The sequence below is a fragment of the Oncorhynchus masou genome, chromosome 30 (assembly GCF_036934945.1).
Source record: "Oncorhynchus masou masou isolate Uvic2021 chromosome 30, UVic_Omas_1.1, whole genome shotgun sequence".
Taxonomy (NCBI): domain Eukaryota; kingdom Metazoa; phylum Chordata; class Actinopteri; order Salmoniformes; family Salmonidae; genus Oncorhynchus; species Oncorhynchus masou.
This window is the reverse complement of record NC_088241.1, coordinates 3,871,454-3,897,292: the sequence shown is the minus strand read 5'-3', so window position 1 is coordinate 3,897,292 and position 25,839 is coordinate 3,871,454. Positions and strand designations below refer to the sequence as shown.

General features: G+C 40.4%; 1 protein-coding gene and 1 long non-coding RNA gene across 2 annotated transcripts; one reads left to right on the top strand and one right to left on the bottom strand.

Annotated features, from left to right (window-relative positions):
* Nucleotides 1–10,006: 10,006 nt before the first annotated feature.
* Nucleotides 10,007–16,821, top strand: LOC135523048 (meiotic recombination protein REC8 homolog). Its single transcript, XM_064949770.1, is given in 17 exon segments — nucleotides 10,007–10,062; nucleotides 10,937–11,005; nucleotides 11,210–11,352; nucleotides 11,981–12,056; nucleotides 12,190–12,310; nucleotides 12,497–12,572; nucleotides 12,715–12,782; nucleotides 12,869–12,967; nucleotides 13,050–13,198; nucleotides 13,292–13,619; nucleotides 13,756–13,822; nucleotides 13,913–14,100; nucleotides 14,211–14,259; nucleotides 14,393–14,474; nucleotides 14,582–14,698; nucleotides 16,427–16,533; nucleotides 16,718–16,821. Coding segments are annotated over 17 exon segments (1,899 nt in total).
* An 867-nt stretch (nucleotides 16,822–17,688) lies between these two features.
* On the bottom strand, nucleotides 17,689–25,839 carry LOC135523046 (uncharacterized). The gene is made up of 5 exons (XR_010452756.1): nucleotides 25,781–25,839; nucleotides 25,479–25,695; nucleotides 20,678–20,874; nucleotides 20,343–20,513; nucleotides 17,689–18,249 (listed from the first exon to the last, which is right to left on the bottom strand). It is a non-coding gene; the product is annotated as an uncharacterized LOC135523046 (long non-coding RNA).

Below are 25,839 nucleotides of genomic sequence, written 5' to 3'. Positions count from 1 at the left end.
TTAACTGACTTGCCTAGTAAAATAAAGGTAAAAAAATATATATATATAGATATATATATATATACAAGGAAAGTGCACACACTAATAAAGTTTAATCAATCTGGTCTTGATTTTGTTGTTTTCTGTAGCCTACTATACTTTTATCATCTACAAACATCAAAAGAAGAGAAGAGGGGAGTCACTTTACATCATGTTTAATGACAGGTGAGAGGAACATTTGGGTGAATGCCTGTAGCTACCCAATGTAGACATGTGAGTTAATGCATGTACAGGTGTGTAAGTAGTACCTGTAACTGGGCTGTATTTGTGGTGACATTAGTGCAGTCCAGAGTTATTTCACTATCAGAAAAAGATCCCATCCTTCTTTCTAAACCAGCATGGAATGCCACTTCTGGTCTGTCTGAACACAGGAGTGCTGTAATAATGTAATATGCTATATAATATCAAATGTATTTATATAGCCCTTGTTACATCAGCTGATATCTCAAAGTGCTGTACAGAAACCTAGCCTAAAATCCCAACCAGCAAGCAATGCAGGTGTAGAAGCACGGTGGCTAGGAAAAACTCCCTAAACCTAGGAAGAAACCTAGAGAGGAACTAGGCTATGAGGGGTGGCCAGTCCTCTTCTGGCTGTGGAGATTATAACAGAACATGGCCAAGATGTTCAAATGTTCATAAATGACCAGCATGGTCAAATAATAATAATCACAGTAGTTGTCGAGGGTGAAATAAGTCAGCACCTCAGGAGTAAATGTCAGTTGGCTTTTCATAGCCGATCACTGAGAGTATCTATGTTATATATATATATCTTATATTCAGCTCCTTCAATTGGCTGTCACTCTGCCCTCTAAAGACAAAATCATATGAAAATACTTTCTGATCCATACTGAATAAAAAAGAAATTATCCAGAATGTTGTAATCAGTGGGATCAATTGAACAGCCTCCATTACCTGCATTATCTGTCTGATCCTCCACCTCTGTCTCACTGGCTGTCACTGGCCCCCATGGCTGACAGTTCTGTTGCTTGGACTAGAATTACAGGAAATATATATACAGTGTTCAATCTGATAGAGAATAATGAAAACACAATTCTGTAGATATTTTCCGTCGTGGTCTCAGAGCACTTCGTATTATTCTGTACGTATATTCCAAACCCTCCATTTAGAATGATATGATAAATCCCCTATGGTATGTGTTAATCCATCATCCATTTCATATGTTATGAATTCATACAATATGTTCCGAATTGCAATTCATACAATTTGTCACAAATTTGCAAAACGTAAGAAATTGTAAAACTTATGAAATGTTACTAATTCCAATTTGTTGTTGCTAACGTTAGCTAGGTGGCTAAAGCTAACAATAGCTAGCACTAGGGGTTAGGAGAAGGATTAGCTAAAAAGGTTAAGTTTAGGATTAGGGGAAGGATTAGGCTAGCATGGTAAGTAGTTGCAAAGTAGCTACAAAGTAGTAAGTAGTTGCTAAAATGCTAAAGTTGTCCGTGATGGGATTCAAACCGAAACCTTTCAGTTGTTAGACATTTGAGTTATACATACACCTACCCATTCACCCCAACCAACCACCCTCCTTTAATCTTTGCCTTAAGAAACCTTCTAGCTTATGTAACCATACCAAACGTAACATATACTAATTTGAGTGTCCCAGATATACATTTACTGTGTTGCATCTACTGTCATGGCCAAAAGTTGATGAAGCACCTTGCCATAAGGCAAAAGTGATAACTAAGTGGCTCGGGGAACAAAACATCCATATTTTGGGTCCATGGCCAGGAAACTTCCCAGACCTTAATCCCATTGAGAACTTGTGGTCAATCCTCAAGAGCGGGTGGACAAATAACAACCCACAAATTCTGACAAACTCCAAGCATTGATTATGCAAGAATGGGCTGCCATCAGTCAGGATGTGGCCCAGAAGTTAATTGACAGCATGCCAGGGCGGATTGCAGGGGTCTTGAAAAAGAAGGGTCAACACTGAAAATATTGACTCTTTGCATCAATTTCATGTAATTGTCCATAAAAGCCTTTGACACTTATGAAATGCTTGTAATTATACTTAAGTATTCCATAGTAACATCTGACAAAAAATATCTAAAGACACTGAATCAGCAAACTTTGTGGAAATTAATATTTGTGTCATTCTCAAAACTTTTGGCCACGACTGTAGTCTATGAGACCAGTTTGATATTTTCTCTATATCTCTATATTACCTGCATTCTCTGTCTTCAGCTTCTCCACCTGGCTGTCACTCTGGCCTCCATTCCTAGAATATGATGCAAAAAGATACAAATAAACTGTTGATGAAAAAACACCACTTAGTTATTTGTTAATTACAGTAATCAAATAACATAAGTTACAGATGTGGAAGTGCAGTTCAGTCTTAGTGACTCATCTCCACTCTCTGGTTCACCACCTTTCTGCAGCTCCTCCACCTCTCCTTTCAGCTCCTCCACCTCTCCTTTCAGCTCCTCCACCTCTCCTTTCAGCTCCTCCACCTCTCCTTTCAGCTCCTCCACCTCTCCTTTCAGCTCCTCCACCTCTCCTTTCAGCTCCTCCACCTCTCCTTTCAGCTCCTCCACCTCTCCTTTCAGCTCCTCCACCTCTCCTTTCAGCTTCTCCACCTCTCCTTTCAGCTTCTCCACCTCTCCTTTCAGCTCCTCTACCTCTCCTTTCAGCTCCTCCACCTCTCCTCCACCTCTCCTTTCAACTCCTTCACCTCTCCTTTCAGCTCCTCCACCTCTCCTTTCAGCTCCTTCACCTCTACTTTCAGTTCCTCCACCTCTCCTTTCAGCTCCTCCACCTCTCCTTTCAACTCCTTCACCTCTCCTTTCAGCTCCTCCACCTCTCCTTTCAGCTCCTCCATCTCTCCTTTCAGCTCCTCCACCTCTCCTTTCAGCTCCTTCACCTGGCTCTCACTGGCACTGAGTCTGGCCTCCAAACCTGCAATAACATGAAGAGCGGCTTTTTAATCCCTACTGAATTAAACATGTGTAATCCACTGCAAACATACACTGAAATTCAAATTAATATCACCTGTTTTCTCACTCTTCAGCCCCTCCACCTCTCTCTCACTAGCTGTCACTCTGGCTCCCATGGTTGACAGTTCTGCTGCTTGGACCGGAATTCTAAGAAAAATGTGTAGAGATTTTGATGGGATACAAATCCATTTATATTAACTAGATCCTTTTCAGTATTGCAAATAATGCATTACCTGTATTTCCACTCTCCAGTGATCCTCCACCTGGCTCTCATTAGCTGTCACTCTGGCCGCCATGTTTCCCAGCGCCACTCTCTGTTTCACCACCATGTCTCTCAGCCGCTTCAGCTCAGTCCAGATGACAGGGCTAGACCCAGGTTGCTGCTAAGCACCACATGCAGGTAGAGGTAGAAACATAATGAGTGAGCATGATGAGATGAAGAGTTTAATTACTCAACGCTATATATCCATTTAGGGAAATGTTGGTAAATCAGCTTTTATTGTTTAAAGAAATTATGCAAGAGATTGGTGTGTTTTTTCACTCTTATCAGGGCATGGGTGTTCAATGACAGACATGTAATTGTTTAAAATCTATCACTTGAGGATTTCATTTGAGAGAGGCAAATAATTGTTTTTTTTCTAAATGCTATACAGTACTGTATATCCACCTCATTCTCATATAAATAAGTAGTACTGGTTTTACACAGTCAAATGTAGCAAATACATATATTTTTTTATTTATTTATTTCACCTTTATTTAACCAGGTAGGCTAGCTGAGAACAAGTTCTCATTTACAACTGCGACCTGGCCAAGATAAAGCACAGCAGTTCGACACATACAACAACACAGAGTTACACATGGAATTAACAAACATACAGTCAATAATACAGTAGAAAAAATAAAAATCTATATACAGTATGTGCAAATGAGGTAGGATAAGGGAGGTAAATGCAATAAATAGGCCATAGTGGCGAAGTAATTACAATATAGCAATTAGACACTGGAATGGTAGATGTGCAGAAGATGAATGTGCAAGTAGACATACTGGGGTGCAAAGGAGCAAGATAAATAAATAAATACAGTATGGGGATGAGGTAGTTGCATGGGCTGTTTACAGATGGTCTAAGTTCAGGTGCAGTGATCTGTGAGCTGCTCTGACAGCTGGTGCTTAAGCTAGTGAGGAAGATATGGGTCTCCAGCTTCAGTGATGTTTGCAGTTCGTTCCAGTCATTGGCATCAGAGAACTGTAAGGAAAGGCGGCCAAAGCAGGAATTGGCTTTGGGGGTGACCAGTGAGATATACCTGCTGGAGCGCGTGCTACGGGTGGGTGTTGCTATGGTGACCAGTGAGCTGAGATAAGGAGGGGCTTTACCTAGCAGAGACTTGTAGACTTTATGAAGAAATGTAAAAAGCATACATTTGTGACATTAATATTAACATAATTTTTTTAATGATTCAATACAAGAGAGAGAGTATAGTAGACAGTTGCTGTCAAAAAGGGATGTATGTGTTTTTCTGGTTGACCTCTGGATGTTTTCAGGATATTTACTGTGTCATTAGGTAACCTTTCCCCAGGTGGTAAGGGTAGATAACAACACATCGCCACACTGATCCTTAACACAGGGGCCTCTCAATGGTGCATGCTCAGCCCCTTCCTGTACACCCTGTTCACTCATGACTGCACGGCCAGGCACGACTCCAACACCATCATTAAATTTGACAATCACACAACAGTGGTAGGCCTGATCACCAAAAACAATGAGACAGCCTATCGGGAGGAGGTCAGAGAGCTGGCTGTGTGGTGCCAGGACAACAACCTCTCCCTCAACGTGGTCAAGACAAAGGAGATGATTGTGGACTACAGGAAAAAGAGGACCGAGTGTAACAGTATAACTTTAGACTGTCCCTCGCCCATACCCGGGCGCGAACCAGGGACCCTCTGCACACATCAACAACAGTCACCGACAAAGCATCATTACCCATCGCTCCACAAAAGCCGCGGCCCTTGCAGAGCAAGGGGAACCACTTCTTCAAGGTCTCAGAGCAAGTGACGTCACCGATTGAAACGCTATTTAGTGCGCACCACCGCTAACTAGCTAGCTATTTCACATCTGTTACACGAGCACACCCCCATTCTCATCGACGGGGCTGCAGTGGAGCAGGTTGAGAGCCTCAGGTTCCTTGGTGTCCACATCACCAACAAACTAACATGGTCCAAGCACACCATGACAGACGTGACCTGTTCCCCCCCAGGAGACTGAAAATATTTGGCATGGTTCCTCAGATCCTCAAAAGTTTCTACAGCTGCACCATCGAGAGCATCCTGCATCACTGCCTGGTATGGCAACTATGCGGCCTCCGACCGCAAGGCACTACAGAGGGTAGTGCGAACGGCCCAGTACATCACTGGGGCCACGCTTCCTGCCATCCAGGACCTCTATACCAGGGGGTGTCAGAGGAAGGGCCTGAAAACTGTCAAAGACTCCAGCCACCCTAGTCATAGACTGTTCTCTCTGCTACCACGCGGCAAGCGGTACCGGAGCACAAAGTCTAGGTTCAAAAGGCTTCTAAACAGCTTCTACACACAAGCCATAAAACTCCTGAACATGTAGTCAAATGGCTACCCAGACTATTCACATTGCCCCCCACTCCCCTCTCCACACCACTGCTACTCTCTGTTGTCATCTATGCATAGTCTCTTTAATTAACTCTCCCTACATTTACATACTACCTCAACTAACCGGTGCCCCCGCACACTCACTCTGTACGGCACCCCCATGTATGTATTGTTTTTTTTACTGCTCCTCTTTAATTACTTGTTACTTTTATCTCTTATTCTTATCCATATTTTTTTAAACTGCACTGTCGGTTAGGGGCTTGTAAGTAAGCAATTTCACTGTAAGGTCTACACATGTTGTATTCGGGGCATTTGACTAATACAACTTGATTTGATAGAGCAAATGTTTTTTAGAAGTAAAAATGTGTTTGAAGTTTGTACTTGTTGACCTCTTTAAACCAGTACTACTTATTTATTTGAGAGTGAGGCACATATACATTGAGTTTGAACTTGTTGAACTTTAAAAATGTGTTTGAAGTTAAATATGTTTTGAAGTGAAAAGTAATTTCCGGGGTGGACTTTGTTTGAACTTTTGAACAGTTCAAACAGTTGTGAAGTTTTGTAGTGAGCTTGTGAACCCATGTAGAATGAACAGGGAAAATGTATTTCCGGGTAGGTGCCCGAGTATAAATAAGTCTTATGCTTGTCCTGTGAACACTACGAGTGAGAATGAACCTCAAGAGGGTTTAACCACAGAACTCTAAAGAAAACATGTTTCCTAGCAGGGCTGGGCGGAATATACCGTATGTTATGATATACCGGTATTAATGCAGGGACCGGTTTGGGTTTTTACTTTACCTTCTATACCGGTATTTGAATGTTTGGTTTGTTAAATATGATACGCCATGTGTAATGTCAATGTATATAGTTTACTTCGCTACTTGAGTCATCACTCTTTCCACACAGATTTAGCCACGCCCCCTGTCACTCAAGGAGAGCGTTTGACGTTCTTCAACCTCGAGACACTTGCGTTCAGTCCTGCATTGTCAGTGCAGCACTTGCAACAATGTTGATGACAACAATGCTGTTTTGCTTTGCTTCTTGATATAAATCCACTAGCAATCTATAATAACACTATTAGTTGGTGTTTCTTACATCAGAATACAACAAGTTTGTATTTTCTTAGCAAGTTACCCTAAATCTTGTGAAACGCTAATTGTTAGCCGATAATGTTATAGCTAGCTAGCAAATAAATGTACTGAGTAAGAGAACGTAGGTAGCTAATACAGCCTGATAATACCAGTGATGGTGTAGACCTAAATCAGCATTTTTTGTGTAACAGTATCTTCTAAATCAAAGAGGAATTGTGCAAAGAAAAAATATGTTAGCTACATGAAGTAGCTAAAAGAAAACATGCAATGTAGCCAAAGTTTATATGGGTCCCCTAGGAAACACTTATCAGCACTTTAGTTCTTACCCTGGCACAATAACTCCTCCCTGGCATTTTAATTCGTTTTCATCTCAAACAACACTGTATTCAAAGTGCCCACTATTATATTCTAACTATAGAATTAGAATAGTAATTCTATTTCCATGATTCCAACAGTTTTGCTCTAATTCGCACGTCAAATCGCAATTGCCACAATAAAAAGTCCTAGATTATTTGCCCATATCGTGCAGCCCTAGGTGGCAGTGTGGAAATGATCTCAATTGAGCAGTGGTGTAAAGTACTTTAAATCGTTTTTTTTTTGTATCTGTACTTTAATTTTTATTTTTGACTACTTTTACTTTTACTTCACTACATTCCTAAAGAAAATACTACTTTTTACTCCATACATTTTCCCTGACACCTAAAAGTACTCGTTACATTTTGAACTCGTTACATTTGTGTGCCCCTGGCTACCCATATATATATATTTTTTTTTTTAAGAAAATGGTGCCATCTAGTTTGCTTAATATAAGGAATTCGAAATTATTTATACTTTTACTTTTGATACTTAAGTACATTTGATCAATTACATGTACTTTTGATACTTACGTATATTTCAAACCAAATACTTTTAGACTTTTACTTGAGTCATATTCTATTAACTTGTATCTACTTTGACACAAGTATGACAACTGGGAACTTTTTCCACCACTGCAATTGAGTGCAGGAAATGCAGAAATGATAAAAGAGCTCAAATTTGTTTGGTTTGAAGTTGAATTGAACAGTATAAAACAATCAGAATGGAGAAAAAATAATTTATATCACTTAGAATATAAGTGTCAAATACCATCATACTGTCCAATTTAAAAAAAATATTGTGATATAATATTTTGGCCATATGGCCCAGCCCTATTTCCTATACCAACACTATGTGTAGAGCGTTGGACTAGTAACCAGAAGGTTGCAAGTTCAATTCCCTGAGCTGACAAGGTACATATCTGTCACTCTGCCCCTGAACAGGCAGTTGACCCACTGTTCCTAAGCCATCATTGAAAATAAGAATTTGTTCTAAATAACTGACTTGTCTAGTTAAATGAAGGTAAAATAAAAATATATATATATTGTGTCCATGTCTGGATCACAATGACAAAACCATCGATGCCATTCTTCATGATGCATGATTTTTTTAATGGTGTGATAGATATGAGTGACAAGGTTACATTTTCCAACCGGGCAATCCAACAGTGAAGATTTTCACACACAGCTGCCTAAGCACCCCTTTTCTGCCCCCAAACTGGAGTTTTTCTCCTGCGTTTCGCATGGGAGTGGCTTAAGATAAGACTTGCTCTATGTCAGATAGAAGGGGCGCTGAGTGGAACCTCCCTGCCTGTGTACACGTTGTTGAATTGTATTGTTGTATGTTTTAATTCTGTAATGTATGGATTGTTGCTGCATTCTTGGCCAGGTCTCCCTTGAAAATGATACTATGGGTCTCAATGGACTTTGCCTGGTTAAATAAAATGTCATTTAAAAAAATGCAGCATTCAAACATTCCATTACAGCTAAACAATGGATATGTAGCGTTTTGCAAAAAAAACTAACTTTCATACACGTCTAAAATCTTAGAACAGTAATATTTTACACACACATGAAGGTACCAAAACCATAAGCAATCATTTCTGATTAAAAAAACACAGATGTAAATTTTGGGGGGATTTATGGCGTGTTCATGTGTTAGTCGGAACTAAGAAACTGACATTTCCGACTTGCTAACTGGTTGAACGCAGCTAACGCAGTTAGCAAATCGGAAATGTCAGAGTTTCCTATTCCGACTAGCACGTTAACGTGACAAACTCTTCAGATATAGCTCATAAGAGGAGGCTGGTGGGAGAAGCTATAGGAGGACGGGCTCATTGTGTGGCCGATGTGAAATGGCTAGCTAATTAGCGGTGGTGCGTGCTAATAGTGTTTCAGTCGGTGATGTCACTCGCTCTGAGACCTAGAAGTAGTTGCTCTGCAAGGGCCGTGGCTTTTGTGGTGTGATGGGTAGCGATGCTTCGTGAGTGACTGTGGTTGATGTGTGCAGATGGTCCCTGGTTCGAGCCCAGGTTGGGGTGAGGAGAGGAACGGAAGCGATACTGTTACAATTGCACTTTAATAAATTTCATTCCAGACATTACAATGAGCTCGTCCAACCAGCCTCCACTGTAGTCCATGGTAGTTTATAAATGGTTAAAACATTTCTGATGGGTTTCAAAGACCATGATTAAACTTTCTGTGTATTAACAAAATTCATGATCATTTATTTTTATGAGAATGTATTACAATAGGCTTGTCATGGTCTTAGGTCTATTTTCAGTTTATTGCATTTTTTTGTTTTTGGTCACCTAGATCTAGGCCTATAGATGTCGGGTCAACATTCATTGACAAGTGAAAAAGAAATGCTGCTTTCCATCGTTGAATGAGATAATGCTCAAAAAAAGATTTTCAGTTTTTAAAAGATCAAAAAGATTTTCATTAATGAGTCGGGTTTGATAAATGTGGTTTAACTTCAACGTTCATATTAAACTTCAACGTTCATAATATTCACATTCATTGAAAATATGATGAGTAAAATGTGATTCCCCTAATGCCCATCACTTCAGTAGGTCAACAGGTGTCCGACCAGTCTATTGGTTAAGAGCCAGACGATGGTAAACCGTGTCTGTAAAAGGGCGTATTCGTTTTGCATGGCCCAGTGCACTTGGTAATATGATATTTTTCTTTAGGACCAATGGAATGATCCGCCAACCCAGGGTACCAGGCCATGCAAGCGAACAATGTATTTCTATCAGTTCTTTGCGGCGGTTCTCATTGGCAGCTGTGATAGTGTATATGCATCAGATACATTATTTCCCTAAATCCACTTGGTCAGATCAGTCAGTACAAATAAATGCTATTTTAGACATAGGCCTAACGGTTTACATTCAATATTTAAATTAAAAGTTAGATTTATTTAGCTCGTTAATTTGTAAGGAACCAGTCATGTTTTTCTTCCCAAGCGTTTTGAATCGTCACACAGGGTGCTTCTCCACAATATGGTGAGTAGGCCAGTTGCTATAAGATTGCGGTTGATATTTGATATGTCGGCTAGAACCGTTTCATTTGGATGAAGGGACAATTTTAATGACTTATGGGGATAATAGATCATTCGATTCTCATTATGTTTTTGTAACTTTTTCATAATCCTACACGAGCTCCACGGCATAGCCTATTTAGACTATTACCTGCTTATCATGTCGACCTAGCCTAGTGTATGATCAATTGCTAAATCAGCCTAAACTACTTCATGAAAGATGAATGTAGTAGGCCTACCTTGCAATGAATAAGACACAATTATAACTCTATTATAATAATGTAACACTATTATAATATTAGTTAGGCCTATCCTATTTATCTAAAATCATTTTCTGATATTTCTAATTTTGTTAAATCTAGCTGCTAGTGTCTGGGGTCATGTAAAGGAGAACAGGTGCAACAACCAGACATAACAATGATAGACCAGGTAAACACATAGGAAGCATAAATAAACATTTGTGCTCTTCTCATTGTCAACAGATACACATCAATGAATGCCGCTCTAGAATTAAACTGAGACGCATAAAATGAAAAACGCTTAAACGTCTCGGAAATTATTAGAGAAGAAGGGAGAGATCTTCAGTCTGAAAGCTTGAAAGATACGTTTGATTTCCACGCCAGCCTCGCAGTCCGCTAGCCCTCGCTCTGCAACTTTTGTCCAATCAGAGCCCTTCAGGGGTTTCCGGTCGACATTACTGTCCAATCACACCGCTTCCAGTGTTTTTTCCATATCAGCGCAGTGACACAGAGTAGAAGCAAGGCAGGCCAGCTATCTGATTGCTGATATCCATCTGTCTGTAATGATGGGAATGTCCATCTGGTGTGTGGTGATTTTAGGTTGGCTGCCACCAAAGGGATAAAGATCCCACAAAAAGATTTCCTGAAAGTCAATGTCCAACGAACATGGTAAGAGAGGGTTTGCCTTTGCCTGTTAGTCATTGAAAAACTTTTGCTTTCGTGTAAAGCTATCATTAGTGTTCTACAATTGAGAACATATATAAATATAGGGCACGGTTACATTTTGTTTTTAATCATTCCTTTCTGAGCCCTGTGCTATAGCAGTCTACACTGATGCCATCATGCCATTTCCCATTTGTTGTGCATCTACAGTAATGACATCATGGACTATGTGCTGGTGCGAGTCCCGCCCCCTCTGCCGGGATTGCCCCGCCCCCGTTTCTCCCTCTACCTCTCCTCCCAGCTCCAATATGGTGTCATCATCGTCTACCACCGCCAGTGTGGGATGCTCCTGGGTAAGAGGGAGGGGAAAGGGGAAAGGGGAAGGAGAGGGGGAGTGAGTAGGAAAAGAGAAGGTTGGAGAGAGGGATTATGCATGTAGGGGAGAATAGAAGGTGTGGAAAAGACAGTAGTGTGACAGTAGAGTTATGACCTCTGACCTGTAGTGTGACACGAGAGTTATGACCTCTGACCTGTAGGGTGACAGGAGAGTTATGATCTCTGACCTGTAGTGTGACAGAAGAATTATGACCTCGGACCTGTAGTGTGACACGAGAGTTATGACCTCTGACCTGTAGTGTGACAGGAGCTGTAGGGTGACAGGAGAGTTATGACCTCTGACCTGTAGGGTGACAGGAGAGTTATGACCTCTGACCTGTAGGGTGACAGGAGAGTTATGACCTCTAACCTGTAGTGTGACAGAAGAATTATGACCTCGGACCTGTAGTGTGACACGAGAGTTATGACCTCTGACCTGTAGTGTGACAGGAGAGTTATGACCTCTGACCTGTAGGGTGACAGGAGAGTTATGATCTCTGACCTGTAGTGTGACAGGAGCTGTAGGGTGACAGGAGAGTTATGACCTCTGACCTGTAGTGTGACAGGAGAGTTATGACTTCTGACCTGTAGTTTGTGTGTTTCCAGAGGAGATCCAGCACATTCTGGACAGACTAGCCAAGACCAGAACCGCCCAGAAGATCGATGTGGATGAGTCTGATAGGTGGGTACAACAAAGCCAGTTTCTCAAGTCTCATGTTCTTCCTGGTGGAGAGAGAGGCATCTGGCGAGTGCACTGACACAAATGGCTGCCATGAATTAGGATCTCTCTCTCTCTCTCGCTCTCTCTCATGCAGACACACTCTTTCTCTCCCTGATGTGTTGTCTCTCCTGGAGGAAAGTGAGTGGGCAGCGAACCCCTTCTTTGGAGAAATACATTCTGGGTACACCATGCCCAGCCCTAACACACTAATACAGGTACATCGGACAGTGTCTCAAATAACTGTGTGTGTGTGTGTGTGTGTGTGTGTGTGTGTGTGTGTGTGTGTGTGTGTGTGTGTGTGTGTGTGTGTGTGTGTGTGTGTGTGTGTGTGTGTGTGTGTGTGTGTTCTATTGACACATCTTGTATTTCTCTAATCTCTTGTTCCTCTTCTTGTCTGTCAGCTGGGTGGAGAGTTTAGGAGAGAAGCCACTCCTGAGCGCCCCCTGCTTCTGAGTCCAGGTACTCCCCCTCAGGACGGTGAGAGAGGAGGGTGGGGGAGAAGGGAGGAGTTTACTACATTAAGGGGAGTGGAGAAAAGGAAGAGTGGTCATGAGTTAAATGGTAATCCATTGTGTTTCCTTTATTGTTGTTTATGGTCTTATCCCTCGTTCATTCCCAGGTATCACAGCATCTCCAGACTCCATCACTCTGATAGAGGCTGAACCCGTCACCATCCCCTCAGCAGAGGTACGCCTGTCAATCAGAACAGCTGTCAATCAAACTAACTTTCCAATCAAACCATCTCTCTCTATTCCTAACTCTCTTGCTGGCAGTTTGAAGGGGCGGAGCTCGCTGAGGTCACACATCAAAACATGGGGATGATTGACTTGCTAATGGACCAATTAGATCACTTCCCAGAGGGTGAGTGACTGGTAAGTTATCCTCTGTCCCTGCCCCTTATACACAGGGCAGAGTTAAAAATGAGCATGTGTTTCAGGAGAGATGGAGGCAGAGCGAGAGAGGGGCCCAGAAAGAGAAGAGAGGGAGAGAGAAGGAGAATCTATGGGAGAAGGGGAATTGGAGAGAGAGGGAGAAAGTGAACAAGAAGTAGAAAGAGCAGAAGCGATAGTGAGGATGAGAGATGTCATTGGATCCCTTATTCGGTAGGTTAATATAAACTGACACAGACACACACCCTCACACACACTCACTCACACACACACAGTAACTTTGGTTCCCGCTGTCTCCTCTGTCAGACTGCCGTATACCACCCTATCCAGCGAGGACCCCACTGTGCTGCCTGGCGAGGAGACAGAGCTGCCCATGGAGATGCCTGCCGCACTCGCAGAGGAGAGGACACCAGTGTCTGTCCCTCTGCCCCCTTCCACACCCGGTGAACCAGAGGAGCGAGGGATGGCTAGAGAGAGGGGGAGATGGAGAGATTGCCCCACCCTACAGGATGTTACTCCCCCAGTGAAGCAACCTCGTAGGAGGCAGCTGCTCTTCATCGACCAGGAAACACAGATATCCCAGGAGGCACTGCAGCAACAGATAGACAACACTCTCATACAGACCAGGCCCCTGGTACACACACACACCCCCCCACACACACACACATTTGAACTATACACTCAAAACTGTAATAATTAACAAAGTATTCATAAACAAGTAAATCAATTAGTGAAAGTGTGAGAGTAAGTAAGATGTGTGTGTGTTCCAGGTTGTAATCAGTGGTCCCTCTAAGAGAACAGTGTCTCCAGTTGATCTCCTTGGTAACCCATGCACCAGTGAGTATCAACACTCATACTCTCTCTTTCTCACTGTTTAACAGCCTTCAATCAACACTGAGATAATGTTAGGTCTCCATTCCTCCTCAGCCCTCCCTCCAGAGCTGCTGTTGCCGTGGAAACGGGTGGCGATCGTCGCAGCGCTCACTGGCTCCGCCCTGCTGGTAGGGAGGACAGAGACAGAGTCTGAGTCAGAGAGAGAGAGGGATAAAGAGAGAGTGATGAAGGCAAAGGAGGAGGGAGACAGAGAGCAGGAGGGAGAGCTCCGCTCAAAAGAGGTGATGCGGGATCAAACTGTTTTTTAGGTGACTACACGTGTGCACCTAATAACTGGACAATGATGATATCGACAATTATCCCTGTGTGTGGTGTGTGTGTGTGTGTGTAGGTACCTAGAGAGTTGGCAGAGTCTGGCCTGTCCCAGCATGATGCTTCCAGTAAGATATTACAATATTGTAGTATCATTCCATAGATCATTCATATAAGGCTAAGGGACATGTGCTTGGTCATCTTGCCGACAGTACACCCTCTCCATCTCACGATAGATGTTAACTCTGTGTGTTCCTCCAGCTCGGTCTCCGCAGTCCCTGGAGGTCTCTGATAGAGACATGTCCCGGGAGAACTCCCCCCTGGACACACCCGAGAGCAGAGGGTGAGAAAAGAGGGAGGAGAAGAGGGGAGGAAGAGAGTTGTATATTGTGTGCAACTGGTAGTTACATACAGTTGACACCTGATAATGTCATATTGTGTTGTGTTCAGGTCTCCTGTCCCCAGGTCTGTGTCCAAACTGAAGGACATTCCAGAGGAGGGCGAGGGACCGCTGGAGAGAGAGGCAGAGGGCATACCTATGGCTGATTTATCAGCAGAGCTACTGGAGTAATAATCTAGCTATTATATCATCAAATGATAGTTATTTTTTATTTCGTCATCTGTTTTATTTCTTCTTCTGTTTTATTTCTTCTGTTTTGTTTCTTCTGTTTTTATTTCTTCTCCTGTTTTTATTTCTTCTTCTGTTTTATTTCTTCTTCTGTTTTTATTTCTTCTTCTGTTTCATTTCTTCTGTTTTATTTCTTCTTCTGTTTTATTTCTTCTGTTTTGTTTCTTCTGTTTTTATTTCTTCTCCTGTTTTTATTTCTTCTTCTGTTTTATTTCTTCTTCTGTTTTTATTTCTTCTTCTGTTTCATTTATTCTGTTTTATTTCTTCTTCTGTTTTATTTCTTCTTCTGTTTTATTTATTCTGTTTTGTTTCTTCTGTTTTGTTTCTTCTTCTGTTTTTATTTCTTCTGTTTTTATTTCTTCTGTTTTATTTCTTCTTCTGTTTTATTTCTTCTTCTGTTTTATTTATTCTTCTGTTTTTATTTCTTCTTCTGTTTGAGTTCTTCTGTTTTTATTTCTTCTGTTGTTATTTCTTCTGTTTTTATTTATTCTGTTTTGTTTCTTCTTCTGTTTTATTTCTTCTGTTTTTATTTCTTCTTTTGTTTTTATTTCTTCTGTTGTTATTTCTTCTGTTTTTATTTCTTCTGTTTTGTTTCTTCTTCTGTTTTATTTCTTCTGTTTTTATTTCTTCTTTTGTTTTTATTTCTTCTTCTGTTTTGTTTCTTCTTCTGTTTTTATTTCTTCTTCTGTTTGATTTCTTCTGTTTTGTTTCTTCTGTTTTTATTTCTTCTGTTTTATTTCTTCTTCAGTTTTTATTTCTTCTTCTGTTTTATTTCTTCAGAGCTACTGGAGTAATAATCTAGCTATTATATCATCAAATGATAGTTATTTTTTATTTCGTCTTCTGTTTTATTTCTTCTGTTTTGTTTCTTCTGTTTTTATTTCTTCTCCTGTTTTTATTTCTTCTTCTGTTTTATTCCTTCTTCTGTTTTTATTTCTTCTTCTGTTTCATTTATTCTGTTTTATTTCTTCTTCTGTTTTTATTTCTTCTTCTGTTTTATTTCTTCTTCTGTTTTATTTCTTCTTCTGTTTTATTTAGTCTGTTTTGTTTCTTCTTCTGTTTTTATTTCTTCTGTTTTTATTTCTTCTTCTGTTTTATTTCTTCTTCTGTTTTTATTTCTTCTTCTGTTTTATTTCTTCTTCTGTTTTATTTCTTCTTCTGTTTTATTTAGTCTGTTTTGTTTCTTCTTCTGTTTTTATTTCTTCTGTTTTTATTTCTTCTTCTGTTTTATTTCTTCTTCTGTTTTATTTCTTCTTCTGTTTTTATTTCTTCTTCTGTTTTATTTCTTCTGTTTGTATTTCTTCTTCTGTTTTTATTTCTTCTTCTGTTTTATTTCTTCTTCTGTTTTCTTCTTTTGTTTTTATTTCTTCTTCTGTTTTGTTTCTTCTTCTGTTTTTATTTATTCTTCTGTTTTATTTCTTCTGTTTGTATTTCTTCTTTTGTTTTTATTTCTTCTTCTGTTTTGTTTCTTCTTCTGTTTTTATTTCTTCTTCTGTTTGATTTCTTCTGTTTTTATTTCTTCTGTTTTATTTCTTCTTCTGTTTTATTTCTTCTCCAGTTTTTATTTCTTCTTCTGTTTTATTTCTTCTTCTGTTTTATTTCTTCGTTTTCTGTTTTATTTCTTCTTCTAAAAAACTCACTCCGCCTCTTTCTGTGTGTTTCTCTAGCGCAGTGACAGAGCCTCTTGAGGATCATGAAGGGGTGCTGTTCCACTCTCTGCTGCCCCCACTGGCCCAACGCAATAGTGTCACTCACTCATTCTGGACCCTACTGGGTAAGACAATGCAGGTGTGTGTGTGTGTGTGTGTGTGTGTGTGTGTGTGTGTGTGTGTGTGTGTGTGTGTGTGTGTGTGTGTGTGTGTGTGTGTGTGTGTGTGTGTGTGTGTGTGTGTGTGTGTGTGTGTGTGTGTGTGTGTGTGTGTGTGTATAACAGTCAGGTGTGTATGTGTTCTCTACAGAGATGGTAACTGCCAGGAGACTCTGTGTGCAGCAGGATGAACCTTATGGTGACATCATCATTTCACCTGGACCCAACTATGAGGAGGGGAATGAGTGTGTGTAACATACACACACACACACAGTTTATTCAAATATGACTTTCAAATAGATCTCACAAACAGATAGTTTGAGTCGGGTAACTAGAAGAGACAACAGTTGACCTGTTCCTCTTTGCTAATCTTATTTTAGGTGCTTCATTTGTGTGTGTTATTTAGCAGACACTCTTATCCAGAGCAGCTTACAGTATTAAGTGTTCACATGTCTTGTGTTTTTGATCTTGCCCCCAGTGGGAATCAAACCCACAACAAATGCTATCCTCTACCAACTGAGCCACACAGAACATTTTGTAAAGCTTAACATTTTTAAAGTTTTAAAGCAGGTTTTGCTTTGTTGTTGTTTTTTATATCATTAGTCTCTTATTATATTATGTGACTAAAGACTGAATTTTATATTCAATATCACATTTTTCTTTTAAGCATTTTAAATGACTTTTCCACCATTTCTATTTCCACAGTATTTTAGTCTATTCTTAGCCTGTGCTGACATATAAAGGACTCTACGTGTGTTTGTGTTTCAGTGGTGGGTTTTTTACTTGTAACAGGTGTTTGTTTCTGTGAATAAACATGTCAAACTATTTATCTGTGCTGTGTTTGTGTCTGACAGACCCAAGTCAAAATCTAAAGGGAGTTAAAAGTAGAATTATATGTACAATGAAATGTACTCATGATTAACCACAATTGGAAGAAAAACATTCAATTGAATGAATAATAGCTCATACAGACTATAGCACATTAGTTTTCACAAATAATCTCTTGTACTGTACACTGAGATAGCCTACCAGTAGTTGGACATGAACTCTACACATTTCATGCACTTTGAACGTTGGTACAATGCTGGATTAATAAGGACACGGGACACCACAGTGTTAGCTTCAGGAAGTTATTTAGTAAGATAAAACCAGATACAGTGTACAGAACATCACTGGTACTGCATTACGCCATGCTACACCTCCTTTTAGTGATAGAGAGGAAGAGACAACACACTTTAGAAATATGGTACAAATCTTAATAAACATATTTAGTGTTAGCTTTATGAATGTCTTTAGTAAGGTAAGTACTGTAGTACAGCATGCTACCAACACCATAAAACTTGTCCTTGTCTATTGTGTGCATCTGTGTAAATCACTCATAATAAATGGCTATAAAATCAAGGCGTGCTACAATCAAATATAATACTTTTATGGATTATTTACACTGTTACAAATGTATGGATTACAACACTTCCCCACAGATTCAGGGGACATAGTCCTCAGAGTAACGTTATGAATACAATAATGAAGAATGTCAAACTGTTCTATAGCATTCTGTTCAGGCTCTGACAGGACTGTGGGACTGGTACGTTTCCCAGCCTGAGGTTGCTCTCCTGGGCTGGAGCAGGGGATCTCTGACAAACTGGAGGGGGTATCAGCATATTGAGGACAGAGGGAGCTCTTCTGTGTGGCAGTGGAGAGAAGACATGGATGGGCAGAGTGATTATATCGCTGTTAGATACTGCATGCACACTTTTGAGTTGAGAGTTAAGAGAGGAAACTGAACTGTGATATATTGGATAACAATGTTGGATACCTTTTTTTGGAGCTGTGACTAAAGCCACCTTTCTTATACCTGCCATATGATGCATCACTAGTATCACATGATTTTGGAATATAATCAGTTGAATTGAGGAGATGACATGAATTGATGCTGCAACGTTTTTAAAACATTTCAAATGTTCACAGATCCCTTGAGGACTATGGTGTTTTGCCAGGTTACAGGACCCTAGTATGGAGTCCACAGAAACCCAAACCCCTGGGTAGAGGGACTCCGTGGATCTGTTTTTAAAGTCCACAGGTGGGTAAATATACCAGAGGACACTCCTAAACCACACCATTGCCTCGTTTTTTTTTATCACGTTCCAGTGACAGTTGCGCCTGTGGACGACACAAAATCTTTAGCCTGCGTTGAAATCTGTCTGGGTGAACAGGATTAGGGTTGAATGGCTGGAGCCCGGTTACCGATATTTACTGCCCCAAAACCACTCCCCTTTCCCGGGATAAATAACTGTGAGAAAACAGTGAATTATAATAAATCATTTATATGAACAGCATCGCGTGAAATGGAACTGTTAAATTATATGCAATGTCTAAATCGGTCTTCTCCACAGCGTCTGTATGATGAATCAACACTCAAGGTGGGGACAGACATCCTATCTCAGTATGGAGCGCTGTCCACAATGCATGTCGAACTATCATTTCATCATGGCAACGTTTTTTCTTGTGACAGGTAGTGTACAGTTGTGGCAGCATAGCCTATGCTACAGTAATATACAGAGCGAATGCCCGTCTAATTTACCCATCTCCATCTGGTTTTCGGGCGTCACCTTGTTTTTTAATTTGAAAGATTATACTTTTTTTCAATTGCAGCTGCAGTTTTAAAACATCCTATCACTCAAACATCATTGCATTGTATCAGTGCACGCGCGAGCACTCTCTCACAGTCTTGTTCTCTCTATCAACTCCATTCAAATTGCATCCAAAATAGATCATCTTGTTCTATATTTATATATAGCCCTATATATAGATGTCCTAGCCTACCTCTTTCAGGTAATACATTCAATGCAGTGATAGCCTTACATTTAGCTAATTAATAATGGGTTGTGCATAGTAAGAGTCTAATTTACAGTACGCACACACCTGTGCTCCGCTGACCTCTCCTTAAAAAACGCTCCTTAGTTCTTCCAATCCCATGCAGGAAAAACTAGACTAAAATACATTGCTGGGCATTATATGTTTATGATTGCTAAATACAGCAGCCAATAGAACTCACGGGTAGTTTGAAAGAAGAGCAAATGGGCGCGATAGCGGTAGGCTATATCAGTTATTTATTCTGAATCATTACCATTCAAACTTCGTGAAGAGAAGTGAAAGCATTCTGTTTCTAATTCTAGTCCAATATTATTAATGGATGTCATTAGAATGATGAAGATAAGGACAACGAAAAGTATTTAATTGAACTGTTGAAAGCGAGGATGTGACCAGCATTGAAATCTGTCTGGGTGATCAGGATACGATTTCTCCTCTGTTATGTTCCCCTCAGACGGAGAGGCGTCTGTGGGCTGTGTTTGGGTCCAGTGTCAGCTCATACATGGCAAATAATTATGTGTTTTTAGTGTAATTTTGACAAATATGTTTGATTGATAGTGATCATGAGATCCAATTGACTATTTATTAATTAAATAACTGACAAGGGAGTTCACAAAATACCTCCTAAATGTGATCTCTCTTAACTCACTGTGTGTGTTTTTGTGATGGTCAGGTCTATACAACAAACATGATTACACACCTACATTTCTTCAGGCCAGACTTTAACCAGTGCTCTGCATTCGAGATTCAGTGACACAAACAGCATGTGTTTGAAGTTCAGTGTGGAAAATACACACCTTAACAGGAGAGCTATACTGTTCTAGAACTATCAGCAGCAATCAATGATTTGTACAGGTACCTTTTAACTAAAATACCAATTTTACATCGACACATTGTATTTCTACCTGAGTTTTACATTACAGTCTGGATGCTCCAGTGCAGCAGAGAGAATCTTCACTCCTGAGTCTCCTATGTGACTGTAGTCCAGATTTAGCTCTCTCAGGTGTGAGGGGTTTGACCTCGGAGCCGAGGTCAAGGAAGCACAGCCTTCCTCTGTAATTCCATATAATAACAAACTACAGGAAGAGAACATTCAATGAAGGATTTGGACTCACCGAGTGGCATAGTTGCACCCCATGTCAAATATGATCACCAGTATTCAGTTGACAAATGATTTCACAAAGTTATTAAGCCATTATGACAATTAATTCACATGCAAACATACAATGTGTTATGTCACCTAATACTTTACACTCCAATTGTTCACACGTAAGAACTTCCAGTTTACAGCGTGGACTCCTCAGTCCAGCAGAGAGCAGCTTCACTCCTGAATCCTGCAGATCATTATCATTCAGGTTCAGCATTCTCAGTTGAGAGGAGCTGAGAGAAGAGGCCAGTGCTTCACAGTATTTTTCTGTCAGGTTGTAACCCATCAGTCTGAATAAGAAATGAAGACAAAAACTTGGCTTTAATTTGAGTTTTTACAGTATCAAACCATTAGGGCATGAGTGGTGCAGTGGTTTAAGGCACTGCATCTCAGTGCAAGAGGCGTCACTACAGTCCCTGATTCAAATCCAGACTGAATCACATCTGGCTGTGATTGGGAGTCCCATAGGGTGGTGCACAATTGGTCCGGGTTTGCTGGGGTAGGCCGTCATTGTAAATAAAATTAGTTACACAAGCTTCTGATTACAAATAATATGCCATTACAGTAATATAGAGTCTACATAAGTGTGTCAGTGTCACAAACTACAGTAATTGTATCTCTGTTTTGATCTCCAAGAAAATGTATGACAAAAATAATGCTGAAGACTTAAAACTGATCAAGCAGTAATGAAGTAATGAAACTGGTAAAAAAAACTTTACTTCAACAGATCATTCAAATCAAAATCGAATTTTATTTGTCACATACACATGGTGAGCAGATGTCAATGCGAGTGGAGCGAAATGCTTGTGCTTCTAGTTCCGACCATGCAGTAATATCCAACGAGTAATCTAACCTAACAATTTCACAACAACTACCTTATACACACAAGTGTAAAGGAATGAATAAGAATATGTACATATAAATATATGGGTGAGCGATGGCCGAGCGGCATAGGCAAGATGCAGTAGATGGTATAGAGTACAGTATATACAAATGAGATGAGTAATGTAGGGTATGTAAACATTATATAAAGTGGCATTGTTTGAAGTGACTAGTGATACATTCAAAGCTACTATGGAGATATGAAATAAGACATTATAACAACGTGAGATTGCTTCTCTTACAGTACATAAATCATTTTTTATAAATACATTGAGGTTTCACAGTACTTACAGCACTACTCTGGAGGCTTTGACCACTGGCAGCAGCCTCAGCAGACCCTCCTCTGAACCAGAGTATTTTCTCAGGTCGAAAATATCCAGCATCTCTTCTGAGGTAGCATCACAAAGACCAGAGCTGACCACTCTGCAGGTGAATGTTTGGCCTTAGAGAGAATTCCCGATCCCAGGTGCCTTTGGATCTCCTCCACTAAATGGTCATTCAGCTCATTCAGACTGTGGAACAGGCTGATGCACTTCTCTGGAGAGGGGTTCTCCTTGATGTATTCTACTATTTCCTTATGGCTCTGTGAGCTGCTTCTTGTCTGTGTTGGTAGACCTTTTAACAGAGTCTGATTGGACTCCAGAGAGAGGCTGAGAAGGAAGCTGAGGAAGAGGTCCAGGTGTCAATACTCACTCTTCAGAGCCTTATCTACTGCACTCTTATGGAGGATGGTTGTAGAGAATTCATTACTCTTCAGAGCCTTATCTACTGCACTCATATGGAAGATGGTTGTAGAGAATTCATTACTCTTCAGAGCCTTATCTACTGCACTCATATGGAAGATGGTTGTAGAGAATTCATTACTCTTCAGAGCCTTATCTACTGCACTCTTATGGAGGATGGTTGTAGAGAATTCATTACTCTTCAGAGCCTTATCTACTGCACTCTTATGGAAGATGGTTGTAGAGAATTCATTACTCTTCAGAGCCTTATCTACTGCACTCTTATGGAGGATGGTTGTAGAGAATTCATTACTCTTCAGAGCTTTATCTACTGCACTCTTATGGAGGATGGTTGTAGAGAATTCATTACTCTTCAGAGCCTTATCTACTGCACTCTTATGGAGGATGGTTGTAGAGAATTCATTACTCTTCAGAGCCTTATCTACTGCACTCATATGGAGGACGGTTGTAGAGAATTCATTACTCTTCAGAGCCTTGTCTACTGCACTCTTATGGAGGAAGGTTGTCGAGAATTCATTACTCTTCAGAGCCTTATCTACTGCACTCTTATGGAGGACGGTTGTAGAGAATTCATTACTCTTCAGAGCCTTATCTACTGCACTCATATGGAAGATGGTTGTAGAGAATTCATTACTCTTCAGAGCCTTATCTACTGCACTCTTACGGAGGATGGTTGTGGAGAATTCATTACTCTTCAGAGCCTTATCTACTGCACTCTTATGGAGGATGGTTGTAGAGAATTCATTACTCTTCAGAGCCTTATCTATTGCACTCTTATGGAGGACGGTTGTAGAGAATTCATTACTCTTCAGAGCCTTATCTACTGCACTCTTATGGAGGACGGTTGTAGAGAATTCATTACTCTTCAGAGCCTTATCTACTGCACTCTTATGGAGGATGGTTGTAGAGAATTCATTACTCTTCAGAGCCTTATCTACTGCACTCTTATGGAAGATGGTTGTAGAGAATTCATTACTCTTCAGAGCCTTATCTACTGCACTCTTATGGAGGATGGTTGTAGAGAATTCATTACTCTTCAGAGCCTTATCTACTGCACTCTTATGGAGGATGGTTGTAGAGAATTCATTACTCTTCAGAGCCTTATCTACTGCACTCATATGGAAGATGGTTGTAGAGAATTCATTACTCTTCAGAGCCTTATCTACTGCACTCTTATGGAGGACGGTTGTAGAGAATTCATTACTCTTCAGAGCCTTATCTACTGCACTCTTATGGAAGACGGTTGTAGAGAATTCATTACTCTTCAGAGCCTTATCTACTGCACTCCTATGGAGGATGGTTGTAGAGAATTCATTACTCTTCAGAGCCTTATCTACTGCACTCTTATGGAGGATGGTTGTAGAGAATTCATTACTCTTCAGAGCCTTATCTACTGCACTCTTATGGAGGATGGTTGTAGAGAATTCATTACTCTTCAGAGCCTTATCTACTGCACTATTATGGAGGATGGTTGTAGAGAATTCATTACTCTTCAGAGCCTTATCTACTGCACTCTTATGGAGGATGGTTGTAGATAATTCATGAGACGTCCGTTCTGCCATCAGATTTACATTGTTGTTTTTGAACATGAGAAAGACATACAGAGCAGTCAGACACTCCTGGATGCTCAGAGGCACAAAGCAGTACACCTTTCTCTGGTACAGCCCACACTCCTCTCTGAAGACCTGTGCACACATTCTGAAGTACACTGACACTTCAACATCGATGCCCTACTCTCTCAGGTCTTCCTCTTAGAAGATCGGGTTGCCCTTTTCCAGCTGTTGAAAGGCTAGCTTCCCCAATCCCAGAATTATCTTTTGATTTAATGGGGGTTCCATCTCTTGTTCTATAGCATACTTCAGATTCATCTGTGTGGTCTGAAACATCAGGAAGTGTGTACACATTTGAGTCAGCGTTTTGGGCATCTTTCCACTCTCTGCTTCAACTAACAGATTCTTCAGAACAGAGGATGAAATCAAACAGCATACTGGAATGTGGCACATTATATTCTTGATGATATTCTTCAAATATTCTTGATGACTTCATGTGTGTGAGGATTCTTCTGGCCTGGTTTGGATCAGTCATTCTCTTGATGAAGTACTCATCCTTCTGTGAGTCACTGAACCCTTGCATCTCTTTCACCTGGTCAACACACTCTAGAGGAATGCGATTGGCTGGTGCAGGTCGGGAGGTAAACCAGATGCAAGCATAGGGAAGCAGATTTCCCTGGATGAGGTTTGTAAGACAGCACATCCACTGTGGTTGGCTTTGTGACATCACACCAGGTCTTGCTCTCAAAATCTAGAGGAAGACGGCATTCATCCAAACCATCAAGGACAAACACAACATTGTACTTCTTGAGGTCTGGGATTCTAGATTTTTGATCTCAATAAAAAAAAGTTATGACGTTCCATCTAACTCTTTTCCTCCATCAAATTCAGCTCCTGAAAAGGGAGTGAAAAGACGAGCTGGACATCCTGGTTTGCCTTTTCTTCCACCCAGGCAAGAATAAACTTCTGCACAGACACTGTTTTTCCAATGCCAGTGATTCCCTTTGTTAGCATAGTTCGGATATTCTTGTCTTGTCCAGGTAAGGGTTTGAAGATGTCATTACATTCAAATGGCATCTTGTGTGTCTGGTCTCTTACATGCTCTCTCAATCTGTCTCACCTCATGTTCATTGTTGACCTTGCCACTTCCACCCTCTGTGTAGAGCTCGGTATAGATCTTATTGAGAAATGTTGGATTCCTTCAAACAAATACTCAGACCGCTTCTTCAGATGAGATTTTAGGTTGTTGGCACAAAGCAAGCTCGCCATAGGGACCTATCAATGCATAAGTATTTCATATTAAAATGTTAACATCATGTAGGAAGTGTGGTCTAATCTACTTGTTAGCATATGAACAAGTTAAAGTGACTCCCTTATAAATATGTGAATCATGCTGTCATACTTTTTTTCATGGAGACAAACTTTAATAGTCAATTGGAAGTATTTCCACACCCTGGTTAGCAGTTGTGGAGAAGAATCTGGGGCAAATATGTGCTTTGAAAACTTTGGGGAAGCAGCTTCAAGGGTGGAAACATTTCTCGAACATTTAAATGAACTGGAAATCTCTGATGACATCCAACAATTCAACAATACACAGATGAAGCTTCCTACAACTCTTGATTTCTAATATGCTGGTATTTCTCAGTGAATGAGAGAGTTTAGGAATTCTCTCAATTCTGTGTCGGCATAAAAGTCAATATTAAAATAGATAGCTCTTACTTTTTTCCAGTGTGTCTTGCAAACTCTTTCTGGTTCATTACTCTTCAGGACATGAATTGTGATCTTCAGAGCCCCTTTGCTGGCATTGCTCTATTTCTGCTCTTCAGCATCCATCCCTTCCTCATCCTCCCACTGACCCTGGGTAATCTGGACACAGAATTATTCTATACTTCTTCAGATGAGACTTTAGATATGAGAGGGACTTGTCTTCAAACAACTAAGGAAGATAAAGATCAAATAAGAGGAGAGCATTTTGAATTGTTGTTGAATTTGAATAAATAATATGTGACTATAAAACACACCTTGGCTATGGACGCCAGGTCTGTTTGGTGACTGCTAGTCTCAGACTCTGATCCCTCCT